A 12,389-nucleotide genomic window follows, 5' to 3' on the forward strand; every position below is an offset into this window, starting at 1 on the left:
CTGGCCTTACGGGCAATTAGGTACGGCGCCAACAACTGGTCGTTGAGGTCCACCCCTCCCATATTAAGGTTATATTCGTGGACACAGAGGGGTTTCTCCACAACACCAGTCGCCGTAGGAATTTGGACCATCGTGTCTGCATGAAGGGAGGTGAGAACGAAAACATTCTTCTTATCCCTCCACTTCATAGCGAGCAAGTTATTATACTTCAAGCAGGCTCTCTCCCCCAGCCTAAGACGGGAATCTACAAGCCGCTGGGGAAAGCCCCGGCGATTAGGTCGCACGGTGCCACATGCTCCAATCTGATGATCAAAAAGGTGGCTAAAAAGTGGCATGCTCGTATAATAATTGTCCACGTACAAGTGGTACCCCTTTCCGAATAAGGGTGACACCAAGTCCCACACTATCTTGCCAGCGCTTCCTATGTAGTCAGGGCAGTTTGTCGGCTCTACGTGACTATCTTTGCCCTCGTAAACCATAAAACTACATGTATAGCCTGTGGCCCTGTCACAGAGCTTATACATCTTGACCCCGTATCTGGCATGCTTGCTGGGAAGGTACTGTTTGAATAACAAGCGGCCAGAAAATTTAACCAGGGACTCATCAACGCAGACAACTTGATGGGGAGTAAACAAGTCTGCAAAACGTTGGTTGAAGTGGTTTACGAGGGGCCGAATTTTGTAGAGCCGATCGTATGCAGGGTCTCCACGAGGACGACAGAATTCATTGTCGTTGAAGTGCATGAACCGCAAAATCTGCTCGTATCGTGCCCTGGCCATGGAGGCAGAGAACAAGGGCGAATGGTAAATTGGGTCAGTGGACCAATATGACCGCAACTCACTCTTTTTATTCAACCCCATGAGGAGGGAAAGGCCCAGAAAGATCTTAAATTCGGAAACCGTAATTGGTTTCCAATCTCTGGCAAGGGAGGACTGGGGAATAGTGGCGATGTGTTGACCAGCGTACAAATTGCTTTGGTCCACAATAGATCTATAGAGATCTTCGGTGAAAAACAGCGAATAAAAATCCAGTGGCGTAAACTCAACTGTTTCCACCTGAATTCCGGGTTGGCCAGTGAAAGGGGGAAGTACGGGTGCTGCAGAAGTGGTGGGTACACAATTCGGATTGGCGAATGCAGCAGGAAGGGCACTATGGGCACGACGGGCCTGTGTTCGTCTTCTTGGTGGCAGCGGGACACTACTTGTGCTTGCCACCTCGCCAGCTTGAACTGCACTTATGGGACTCGCCACGTCACCAAGTGTTACTGCAGTGCTGGATGTACGACCAGGGTGTACTAGGCCGCTGGTGCTTGCCAGTTCACCAGAAGGAATAGCGGCACTAGTACTTCTCTGCTCCATACGAGAGCCCTGCGGTTCTTGCACTTCAAGGACAGAATAAGTTCGGGGTCTGGTACGCCTGACCTTAGCAGGGACCACAACTGCGTCGTCCGAGCTATCTGTCATGGAGCCGCTGTCCTCTACAGGATCGTATTCTGAGCCTGAATCTGACAGATGAGTGACTTCCTCTTCACTATCTGTCATGCTCAGAAACGTGTAGGCCTCTTCACTAGTGTACCTTCGATTTGCCATTTTGGGCTCTAAATTTAGGGGTACACTAGTGAGACTCACAGGCAAAAAAGCTCCTGACTGTCAGCGACTGATTCAAAACGCTACCAAAAAACTGTTAGCGATCGCAGGGATCAGGCCTGACTCTGCGAACGCTGCAGTTATGTGTGCTTAGTGTTTTGTAAGTGTCAGTGATCGATCGATACTGCACTTGGCTGGGCTGGGCTGGGCTGGGCCGAGGAGCAAAACGCAGGTGCTAGCAGGTATCTGGGCTGATCACGCTAACACTGCGTTTCAGGGAACCCTAAACTGCTGGGGAGTACAGATCTGATCGGATCAGATATCGATCCGTTCAGATACTATAGCACTAAGGGAGGTATATGCTGCGTGCGTGGGTTTTAGCGGTACTGGCGCTAACCTGACACTGCCTGGGGCGACGCAGACCTTATCTCATCCTAAAAACTTAACTTCTATCACCGCCGGGCAATTAGGGGGTTAAACCTTTATAAGGTAATAAACGGCGGGTGCCCTAAAACTATAATAATCTATAATAAACTACAAAAAACAAACTATCTAACCAGCGTCACCCGTAACACTTATACGGTGATCACTGGTGAAAGGGTTAACTAGGGGGCAATCAGGGGGTTAAAACCTTTAGCAGGTAGTATATGGGGGTCCCTGTCGCTATAAAACACTGACAGCGAACCTATATACTTACCTCCCTAAACTAGCGTCACCTGTGTCACTAATACAGCGATCAGAAAAACGATCGCTTAGCGACACTGGTGACGGGGGGTGATCACGGGGTTAACCTTTATTAGGGGGGGTTAGGGGGGTACCCTGGACCTAAAGGGGGGTACCCTAGACCTAAAGGGGGCTAACCTAACTGCCCTAACACTTATAACTGTCACAAACTGACACCAATGCAAAAAAAAAAAACACTGCTATTGACAGGGGGTACAGGGGGGTGATCGGGGGGTGACAGTGGGGTGAAAAGTGTGCCTGCGTGTTCTACTGGAAGTGTAGTGTTGGTGCACTTACTTGGATGTCTTCTCTCCTCGGCACCGGATCAAAAAGACCGTCTCGAGGAGGGATGACATCACTTCCTCTCCCTCTGTTTACATTACAGAGGGAGAGGAAGCATTTGATTCGCTGGGAGCGATTGGGAGGGGGTGGCCATCAATGGATGGCCTCCCCCTGACCTCTCATCGCCCGCGAACAAGAGCCGACCGCCTACTGCACCGGGGGGGGGGTCTGATCAGACCCCACGCCCGCGGGAAGGCATCACGTATCAGGTACGTGATTTTGCCTGCCCGTGCCGCTCTGTTGACGTATATAGACGTGAGGCGGTCGGCAAGTGGTTAATCATCTGACAAACCCTATTTAACTGGCAGCCTAACTTTCCAGTTTTCACTGACTTTGCAAGATGGTGAGCCGTGACTGAAACCCTCCTGGCAGTAGGTTGTCTAGATGCAGGCCATTTTTGGGCAGTAGGTTGTCTAGATGAAGGCCTTTGATGACCCTTTCAGCCATAGCAAGAGAAGTTTGTAGTTACACATCTGTGATTTCTAGAATATTGCATCTTTACAACATCACAAACTCCTTTAAGTCCCCAAAGAAGGCTGGTCGTCTACGAAAGACAAATGCAAGAGAGGACAGGATAGTGCAAAGAATCTCAATGGTCAATCGGTTCAACACTGCAGCTGCAATTGCTCGCCAGTTCAGTGCTTTCAGTGCTCAAAATAGTAAGGATCTGTCTCGTTATACAGTGTCTCACCGTTTAAGAGAATTTAGACTGAAAGCCCACTCTGCAGTGACCAAACCTCTCAGCAGAAAGAATCAAAAGGCTAGACTAACCTTTGCTGAGGAGCATGTTGTGTGGACAGAGGAGAACTGGTTCTAAGTTCACTTTAGTGATGAAAGCAAGTTTAATTAATTTGGGTCCGATGAAAAACATGTTTGTCATCAAACTGGGGAAAGACTGAACCCAAAGTGTGTAAAGAAGTCAGTGGAAGGGGAGGAAGCGTCATGGTTTGGGGGGGGGGGGGTTTGCAGCAGGATTTGGGCCTCTTATACAAATACATGGCAGAGTAAATGCAAATGTTTATCAGAACCTTCTTTGACAACATGTGGTTCCTTCCCTGCATTCATCGCCGAATCAGCCAGCAATTTTCATGCACCACAATGCCCCCTGTCACGCAACAAAACAGATAAAGCAGTTCCTTAAAGCTGAAAACATTGAAATAATGAAATGGCCAGCCCAGAGTCCTTATCTAAACCAAATAGAAAACCTCTGGAAAATCTTTGCTGACAAAGTTATGGCCAAGAAACCCACTACAGTCACTGAACTGTGGAAGAGACTGGAAGAAGAGTGGAACAAAATTACACCAGAGCAGTGTGAGAGACTAGTGATGTCCTGTGGCCGCAGATGTGCTGAAGTCATTCAAAACAACCTGTACACTTCCTACTAATTGTACAACCTGATTGTTGCAACCTTTTAGTTGTAATCTTTCTCCGTGCTACAGTCCTTGTTCTCAAATTTTGATCATTGTGTTTTCTAGAAAATAAAGTTTTTTTTTTGTTTTTTTTTTTTTTTTTTTTTTTAAAGTCCCTTGGTTATTTTGAAAAACACTGTTCTATTAGCATGGTATAGCCAAAACAAAAATTCCATCAAATGTTGAGCAATGAAGATGTCAAGTCGCCTGAGTCCAGGTGACAGATGCACTCCGTAGGAGTCAGAAGTCCACTGCTAAGGTAGTGGACCCTAGGACTGACTGCTGCGGATTGAACTCTGGGAGGTTCAGGAAGCAGGTCTACTGGAGCATCAACACAGATTCAACACAGACTGGGAGCTAGAGCATAGATTCCCCAGGGGGCAGAGTCTAAGAGCCAGCAGGTGTTCACCAGAGCCTCTAGTGGTGAGGATGGACTGCGCTGCAATCTGGCTCCAGGTCACGGCCCCCAGGGTCTCACAGCTTACGCTCACTGTAGACTACAGGAGAAAGAGGAAAGGAAGCAGCAGGCTGGAACAACAAGGATAGTAAAGGGATAAGCCAAGGTCGGGGCGACTAGCAGACAAGGATAAACATAGAACATGCCAAACTTTGGGGCGACTAGCAGACTAGGATAAACATAGAACACGCCAAAGGTCAGGGTCACAAGCAGACAGGGATAGTCGATAACAGGCCAAGATCAGTAACCGGAAGCAGATGTAGGAGACACAGCAAGAAGCACACGAAAGCTAAACACACAATGGTTGATCAGTAAGGTTGGCTTGCAATGCACAGGTTAATATAGTGTTCCTAATTAGAGGCTGAGGTGGAACTATGCTGAGGGAAGATTATATAAACAGTCAGGTGAGGGTGGCTGGCCTCTAAAGGTGAACACATGGAGGAGAGGTAAGCTGCCAGAGAAAGACTACTGCATAACCATTACAGAAGATTACATTATTTCTGAAAAAAATTAATTGTTCATAAATTGTTCTCTAATTTTGATCTCCAGTGTATCAGGAATATGAAATGTTAGGGTAACATAATCTTTAATCTTTGTCTTTGTACTAAAAATCACTGCCCTGGGACAGTTGATTTAATTTTTCTTTCATAAACTCCATCTGCATCATAGATGTTATATTGTTAATCTAAGTGTTTGTCTGTCTGTTTTTTTTAGATTTCACTGGGTGAAGCTTTGATGAGAGCAGGTGCTCAGCTGACAGAGCTTGATCTGAGTGACAATGCTTTTGGCCCAGATGGGGTACGAGGGTTTGAGGCGCTGCTCAAAAGTCTTGCATGCTTTACTCTGCAAGAACTCAAGCTCAACAACTGTGGCATGGGTATTGGTGGAGGAAAGGTAATTCAACTTAATATTGTTCATCCACACTTTTATTTGCATGTCTATCACATCACATAGCTTTGCATGTGGTGCCCTTATTTCCTGGTTCAGCTTTTCATATTCTTGTGTGTTTTCCCCCTACACTCACTAGTTATACAATGAAGTAACATCACCCCCTCTATTAAGAGAGCAGAGAGGTAACCAATGAAACAGTAAAACTGGACTTGGAAGAATGGATGTACTGCCAGGCTATGAAGTTTGGCAGTCATAGGACTAGCTATACAGGTTCACAAATCCATTGGTGGATAACTAGTTCACATATATTTTACTTATTTGCACAGTACGGGACACAGGCACCTTTAAATCTTGATCATGGGTTATAAGCTGCCAGATTCAGCAAGCAGAGTTGTTAGGACAGCACTTATAACCCCTCCCACTCTCAGGAAATTATTTTTGCCTGTGTCCCTAGGTGATGGACGTTGCTTTATATGTTGATTATAATCCTTATTATTTTGGAAGATTGAAGACTGTTTTTGGTTCTTCGCGTGTAGAATCCCTTCTCGCCCGGCTGCATCAACACCACAGCAGCAATAGGATTGCAGCTTCAGGATCAGTCGCTACCCGGAGAACTGTAACCAGACTCCGATGCATGGCTGGCCCGTAATGTTACCCCTAGCACTGGACTTTGCGTTTAGCACTCACCTTTGGTACAGCAGTATAGCACAGTGTAGTTGGCAGCAGAGTGCTCTACAGGTCCAGAGTGCTGCCAGTATAGGGCATGTATAAAATATATGGAACTATATTGAAAACAGGAAGTGGGTGTAGAACGCAACCTCTTCAAGCAAATCCAGGCAACCTTGGTTCTTTTCCAGAGATTGTGGCTTTTAATGGATCCCAGCAACAGATGAACCTCATCCAACAAAGTATCTACAAAATAATAAAATTATCAGGAGACCTATGAGTCCCTTCAAAATATGACATTCTTCTGTTCATAGAAGATTAGCAAAGATATATACATTGCAAGTATCCAGCATTTGTGTCCAATCTATATGTGCACCTATGTGTATTTCACGAATATACATGCATCTGTGCACCCTCTATACCCCTAGGGCATTCCTTCCATCATCCTCCATCCTAGCCACAGAAGATTTGGCTGCTCAATGATCAGGCCGTTTTTTTTTTGCAATACGGTACTGCGTCGCTTTAACTGACAATTGCGCGGTCGTGCAACGTTGTACCCAAACAAAATTGACGTCCTTCTTTTCCCACAAATAGAGCTTTCTTTTGCTGGTATTTGATCATCTCTGCGGTTTTTATTTCTCTAGCTTAAAAAAAAAAAAAAAAAAAAAAAAAGAGCGACAATTTTGAAAAAAACACTATTTTGTACTTTTTGCTTTAATAAATATCCTCAATTTTTTTCCCTCAGTTTAGGCTGATATGTATTCTTCCACGTATTTTTGGTCATAAAAATCGCAATAAGCGTATATTGATTGGTTTGCGCAAAAGTTATAGCATCTACAAAATAGGGGAAAGATTTATGGCATTTTTATTACTATTTTTTTTTTTTTTTTACTAGTAATGGCGGTGACCAGCGATTTTTATCGGGACTGCGACATGGCAGACAGATCGGACACTTTTGACACATTTTTGGGACCATTGGCATTTATACAGCGATCAGTGCTATAAACATGCACTGATTACTCTGTAAATGTCACTGGCAAGGAAGGGGTTAACACTAGGGTTTATTCTAACTGTAGGGGGAGGGGACTGACTGGGTGAGGAGACCGATCATTGTTCATACTTAGTATAAATAACAAATCGCTATCCTCACCCCTGACAGCACGGAGATTTGTCTGTTTACATTGACAGATCTCTGTTCTGTCTCTATGTGGAGCGATCGCGGGTGCCCGGCGGTCGCAGCGCCCCCTAGTGGTCAAAAGATGAACCGACGTACAGTTACGTCGGTTCGCCCAGGGGAGCCAACCTGCCGCAGTACAACTGTGGCAGCTGGTTGGGAATGGGTTGATAAGCACAGTGGTGTAGTGGTAGCACTCTCGCCTAGCAGTAAGAAGGGTCACTGGTTCGAATCCCAACCACGACACTACCTGCTTGGAGTTTGCATGTTCTCCCTGTGCCTGTGTGGGTTTCCTCCGGGTACTCCGGTTTCCTCCCACACTCCAAAGACATGCTGGTAGGTTAATTGGATCCTGTCTAAATTGTCCCTAGTATGTATGAATGTGAGTTAGGGACCTTAGATTGTAAGCTCCTTGAGGGTAGGGACTGATGTGAATGTACAATGTATATGTAAAGCGCTGCGTAAATTGACGGCGCTATATAAGTACCTGAAATAAATAATAAATAAATAAGCAGGTTAATGCCAGTCCGTGAAACTGGAGGGAGTTTCTGAATGGCTGATTTGAATTAATTTGGATGTCAAATTAATTAAAATGATCAAATGTGTACATCTAAAACAGGTTATTTTTGAAGAAAATTTTGTACAGCTGTTTCCATTATGTATAGTTAGGCAATGCATATTGCAGGCCCAACATGTACTGTAGGTATCACAATCTTTACACATCAGCTACATAAATCGTTGCCATTATATGATTAATTTTTTTTTTTCCAAACTTTTTATTACATAAGTTTGCAACAAAGCATGTACACATTATTTCTGTACAACAATCCCAAACTAATTCCTCCTACATACACCATGCATTGCAAGCTTAATACAGTTTCAACATTGAAAAAAATTGTGTTTGAAGCGCTTCGCAATGTGATTAAATAAATGAAAAATTAGCTCTTTAAACACTGATAGCCATATACTAAAAATAAAACATTGGTAAAGATGCAGTAAATAATATAAATTAGTGACACCGTGTGCATAAAAAACAAAATAAATAAATTCTAATGTGTTAAAAATAGAGTTACTTCTAGTGATATTCCAAAAAAAAAAAAGCCAAGGACGTACTGTGGAGACTGTCAGTATTGAGCTGTGTACTGCAGCGATTCTGCTCCTGTCCAAGGCGGCTGACTGCTATATACACCTGCATATGCCTTTTACTATGGGGCGCATGTGAGTGGTTCTAATACATGTTTGCTTGTGTACCTGGTATTAAGAGCATTGCGCAATGATATCTTTCTTTCATCTGCTTTACATATGATGTCTGACGGTGATTGCTACATCTGATGTGACTAAAGCAAAGGAACATTGTCGTTTAAAATTGCCAATGAGCACCCCAATTAAGCAATTGTGTGCTATTGAAGAACTTTGCTAGTGGGACTAAAGCTAATTTCCATGTGTTTTGGGTGTCTGATGCTTTTTTTTTTTTTTTGGAATATCACTAGAAGTAACTCTATTTTTAACACATTAGAATTTATTTATTTTGGTTTTTAATCACACTGTGAAGCGCTTCAAACACAATTTTATTCATATATTTTTAGTGATTCTGAACACTATTTTTTTTGATAGCAGCCTCACTTGTTTGATGTGTATATTTATTAGCTATTTATCATCACAGCGCTTTGTGTTTTTTATACATTTTAACAGTTTCAACATTATTACCCTTTAGTTCACCCACAGGTTGTTGTCACGCTCCTACAATTTATTTTACATTTGTCTTCCATTTACTTCTAATAATTCACTTTTCTTTTTTGTCTAGAGTCATAGGGGAATTGCACCACATATTTTATAGTACTTCTTAGGTACCTCTCTATGTTCATGATCTTCTCATATGGTAATATCTGGTTAACTGCTCTAATCATGCAAAAGAATATCGAAGAAATGGGAATCCCACCTATTATAAATATGTAGTACTTACCGAATAAATACCGGTGGGTGTAATCAATAATGTACTGGACCAACAAACTAAAAATAAAAAATACAAAGATTTCTACACACCCTAAAGAGTTAAACTACAAAAAAATGTATTGCTTAAAAAAGCGATGTACAACAAGTTATTAGCACAATACTCCAAATCCCCCTATATACCAAGTTAGGAGCTCCCATTGTGACAAGAGGGTTCCTAAGTGGTCATACCCTCCCCAAACATATTCCTCTCAAACCAAACACACTGTGTAGGGGAAGGGTACCCCTCGTAAGACCGAGGGGTAGAAAGTGCAATTCCCACAACCGGCAATCCCACCTTCCCCAATACAAAGCACCCCACTAAATGCCTAAAAAATGGCTGTAAGCCAGCTGTAACGAGACCCCTACATTTCGTTCCTAGAACGGGGCAGTGTGTGTCTGTGTAAGCACAAAGACATGTGCCACACTATCCCGTAGTGGAAAGATGCACTGAATAAATACCCACACTCTGTAATACCCACAAGGATATCCTTGATCAGTCAATGGGGCTGAAGAAAACGGGATAGAATTGGAACACATACAAATGCGGTCAACGTTTTTACATCCGTTTTTCAATAGGAAACAAACAGGTGAATGTAGCCAAGAATGTGATCAGTCCCGACTGCTTTTATCCAGGCAGGTAGGTTGTTATTAAGGACAAGGAGATGTAAGAACACTGATATAAACGGCATGAAAAATGCACTATACTGATCCCATCAGATATTCATTCACCATACTAGGGAAATTGCCACAGACTCAAATGTAATAAAGCATGAAATCATTGGGGAATTCCCGCAGTGTGCAGGTAGTTCCTTTCACTCAGTTATGGAGAGGCTTCTCAGTGCTTCAATATGCTTAGATTACTCACAGGTCCCGCTAGTCACCATACAAGATCTCCACATGTAGTTGGAGTCGGCCTGTCAGTGTATTCCCGATACGTACGGCTCTCCAGTAGGTGGTTTCCTTGTCTGTGATGTTCAGATTATACCGATCAGTATTGTATTCCAGTATTACATTTCAGTGTATTAATCAGAGATAGTAATTCTCCTTAGAGGTGGTTAGATGGATTTTTCTGGTCAGATGGAATTCTCCGGTCAGTGCATCAGATACTCTGGTTCAATGTCCCTGAAAATTGGTGGCTATGTCACATAGGGAGTGGGGTGCATGTCCCAGTGTTTAGATGTTTACATGTTTCGTTCCTATACACTTGGAACTTCTTTGGAACAGTTGTTCTGACGAAGTTCCGGGTGTATACACAGTGTGTTTGGTTTTAGAGGAATATGTTTGGGGAGGGTATGACCACTTAGGAACCCCCTCGTCACACAGGGAGCTCCTACTTGGTATATAAGGGGGATTTGGAGTATTGTGCTAATAACTTGTTGTACATCGCTTTTTTAAGCAATACTTTTTTTTGTAGTTTAACTCTTTAGGGTGTGTAGAATTTTTTGTAACTGCTCTAATCCATTGGTTTATAGCAGAGTCAGATTCTGCTCTAAGGGAGTTTGGCTGGGTGTTGAACCTCCCAGAAGTCCGCGTTACTCCCGAACCAATGCTTGGAATACGTTGGGGCTGATTCTTGTGGGCGAAGGTGTACCTTCTGCCGGACAAACTTTGGACTTTCCAGTCTGTGGTGCGATTGTTGCTGTCCCGAAAGTGGTCGTCTGCATGTGGGTCCTGGGCTTTGTGGTGTCCACCTTCGAGGCAGTTCCGTATGCCCAGTTTTACACTCTGGCCCTGCAGAAGGAGATCTTATCCAAGTGGAAAAGGTCCCCGATGTCCTTGGACATCTAGGTCTGGGTTTTCTGGGTCTTTAGTCAGCCCAGGGACGCTGGACATCGGAGGAGTCTCATCTACCGATCAACGTTTTGGAGTTGTGTGCGATCAGACTATTTCCTCAATAAATCTCCTTAGAGTACCTGTTCCCAAAATCCGGAATTCCATGTCTTTCCAGGGCCAGGTCCAACCACATATTAAAATCTCCCATGCGCAAGACATATACTTCTGGATATTGAATCATAAACAATACTATATATTTCAGTATTTGTAGATTGGCAGTTAGGGAATTTTATATATATATATATATATATATATATATATATATATAGATAGATAACTATCTATCTATCTATCTATCTATCTATCTATCTATCTATCTATCTATCTATCTATCTATCTATTATAGATAGATATATATCCATAATTACAAATGGGGGAGAATATAGCCTAGCATATGCAAATGCATATCTGCCTTCTGGATCACTTTTAACGTGGACACATTCCCACTGGGTGGATCCGTGTATTAATAATGAAACGCCCCTTGAATATGAAGTTTGACATAAGTGAATATCCAAATTAAACCCAGTTTTTTTTTTTTTCGTGTAGCAGTCACCTACTTTCAAGTAGGTGAGCTTTCTGTGTTTAAATTGACAAAGTACGGTTTCAGGTAAATTTAGGCAGGCTTGCATTATTATTTGAGGCCTGTTTGTTTATTTTGAGGAATGGGAGTGTCAGTGTAGTGTAGGGTGTGGTCACCTATGCTTGGACTCAGAGATGCCTCCTCTTGCTTTCAGTGCAAATGGTTCTGGAAGGGAGGTTGGACTTGGGATCTGAGTGGCAGGTAGCTCATGTGTGGAGTTCTGGCCAATCATTAATTTGTTTGGCAGGAGGCGGGACTCCCATATAAGCTGGGGGTCACATGCTACAGAGGAGTTCCAAGGAAGGAGAGAGCAGAGAGAGAGGGCCCCTGCGGGGAGCCAAGCAAAGCCCCCCCCCCAATGGGGAAGGAGAGAAAGGATGGAGAAACCATTCGGAAGAAGTAACAACTAAGTGGAAGAAAAGTGGGCGATCGACTGTGAGTGGCACATGGACTGTTGATCAAGTGAGTGAAAGCCCAGGGGAAAAGTACTACCAGAGGCTGAAGGATGTTGGTACGCAAGTCAGTGAGACAGGTGGTGATGGCCTGTGACTTTGGGTTCAACAATACCCCGGGATTCCAATCAGTCAGGCGGGGGGAATTATTCAGAGTAATCTCTTCCTTAGCTCAACTTGGAAGTACTGTACAGATGGGAAGTAGTGGTCAAAAGGCAACGGTAGAGCTTCGAGCACAAATAGAGATACAGATTGTTCCAAGAAAGTCTATGGGTGAAGAGGTT

General features: G+C 43.6%; 1 protein-coding gene across 5 annotated transcripts in view; it reads left to right on the top strand.

Moving 5' to 3' along the window:
- RANGAP1 (Ran GTPase activating protein 1) overlaps positions 1-12,389 on the top strand; it is a 388,853-nt gene that overhangs the window by 256,938 nt on the left and 119,526 nt on the right. For 4 of the 5 annotated variants that reach the window (XM_073592640.1, XM_073592641.1, XM_073592639.1 and 1 more), the window contains one exon: positions 5,232-5,411. The exons of the other annotated variant lie outside the window; for it this stretch is intronic. In XM_073592640.1, coding sequence (XP_073448741.1) covers positions 5,232-5,411 — 180 coding nt within the window. The remainder of the gene's footprint in view (positions 1-5,231; positions 5,412-12,389) is intronic. 5 annotated transcript variants of the gene reach the window in all.

This window comes from Aquarana catesbeiana, linkage group LG07 (assembly GCF_042186555.1).
Source record: "Aquarana catesbeiana isolate 2022-GZ linkage group LG07, ASM4218655v1, whole genome shotgun sequence".
NCBI lineage: Eukaryota > Metazoa > Chordata > Amphibia > Anura > Ranidae > Aquarana > Aquarana catesbeiana.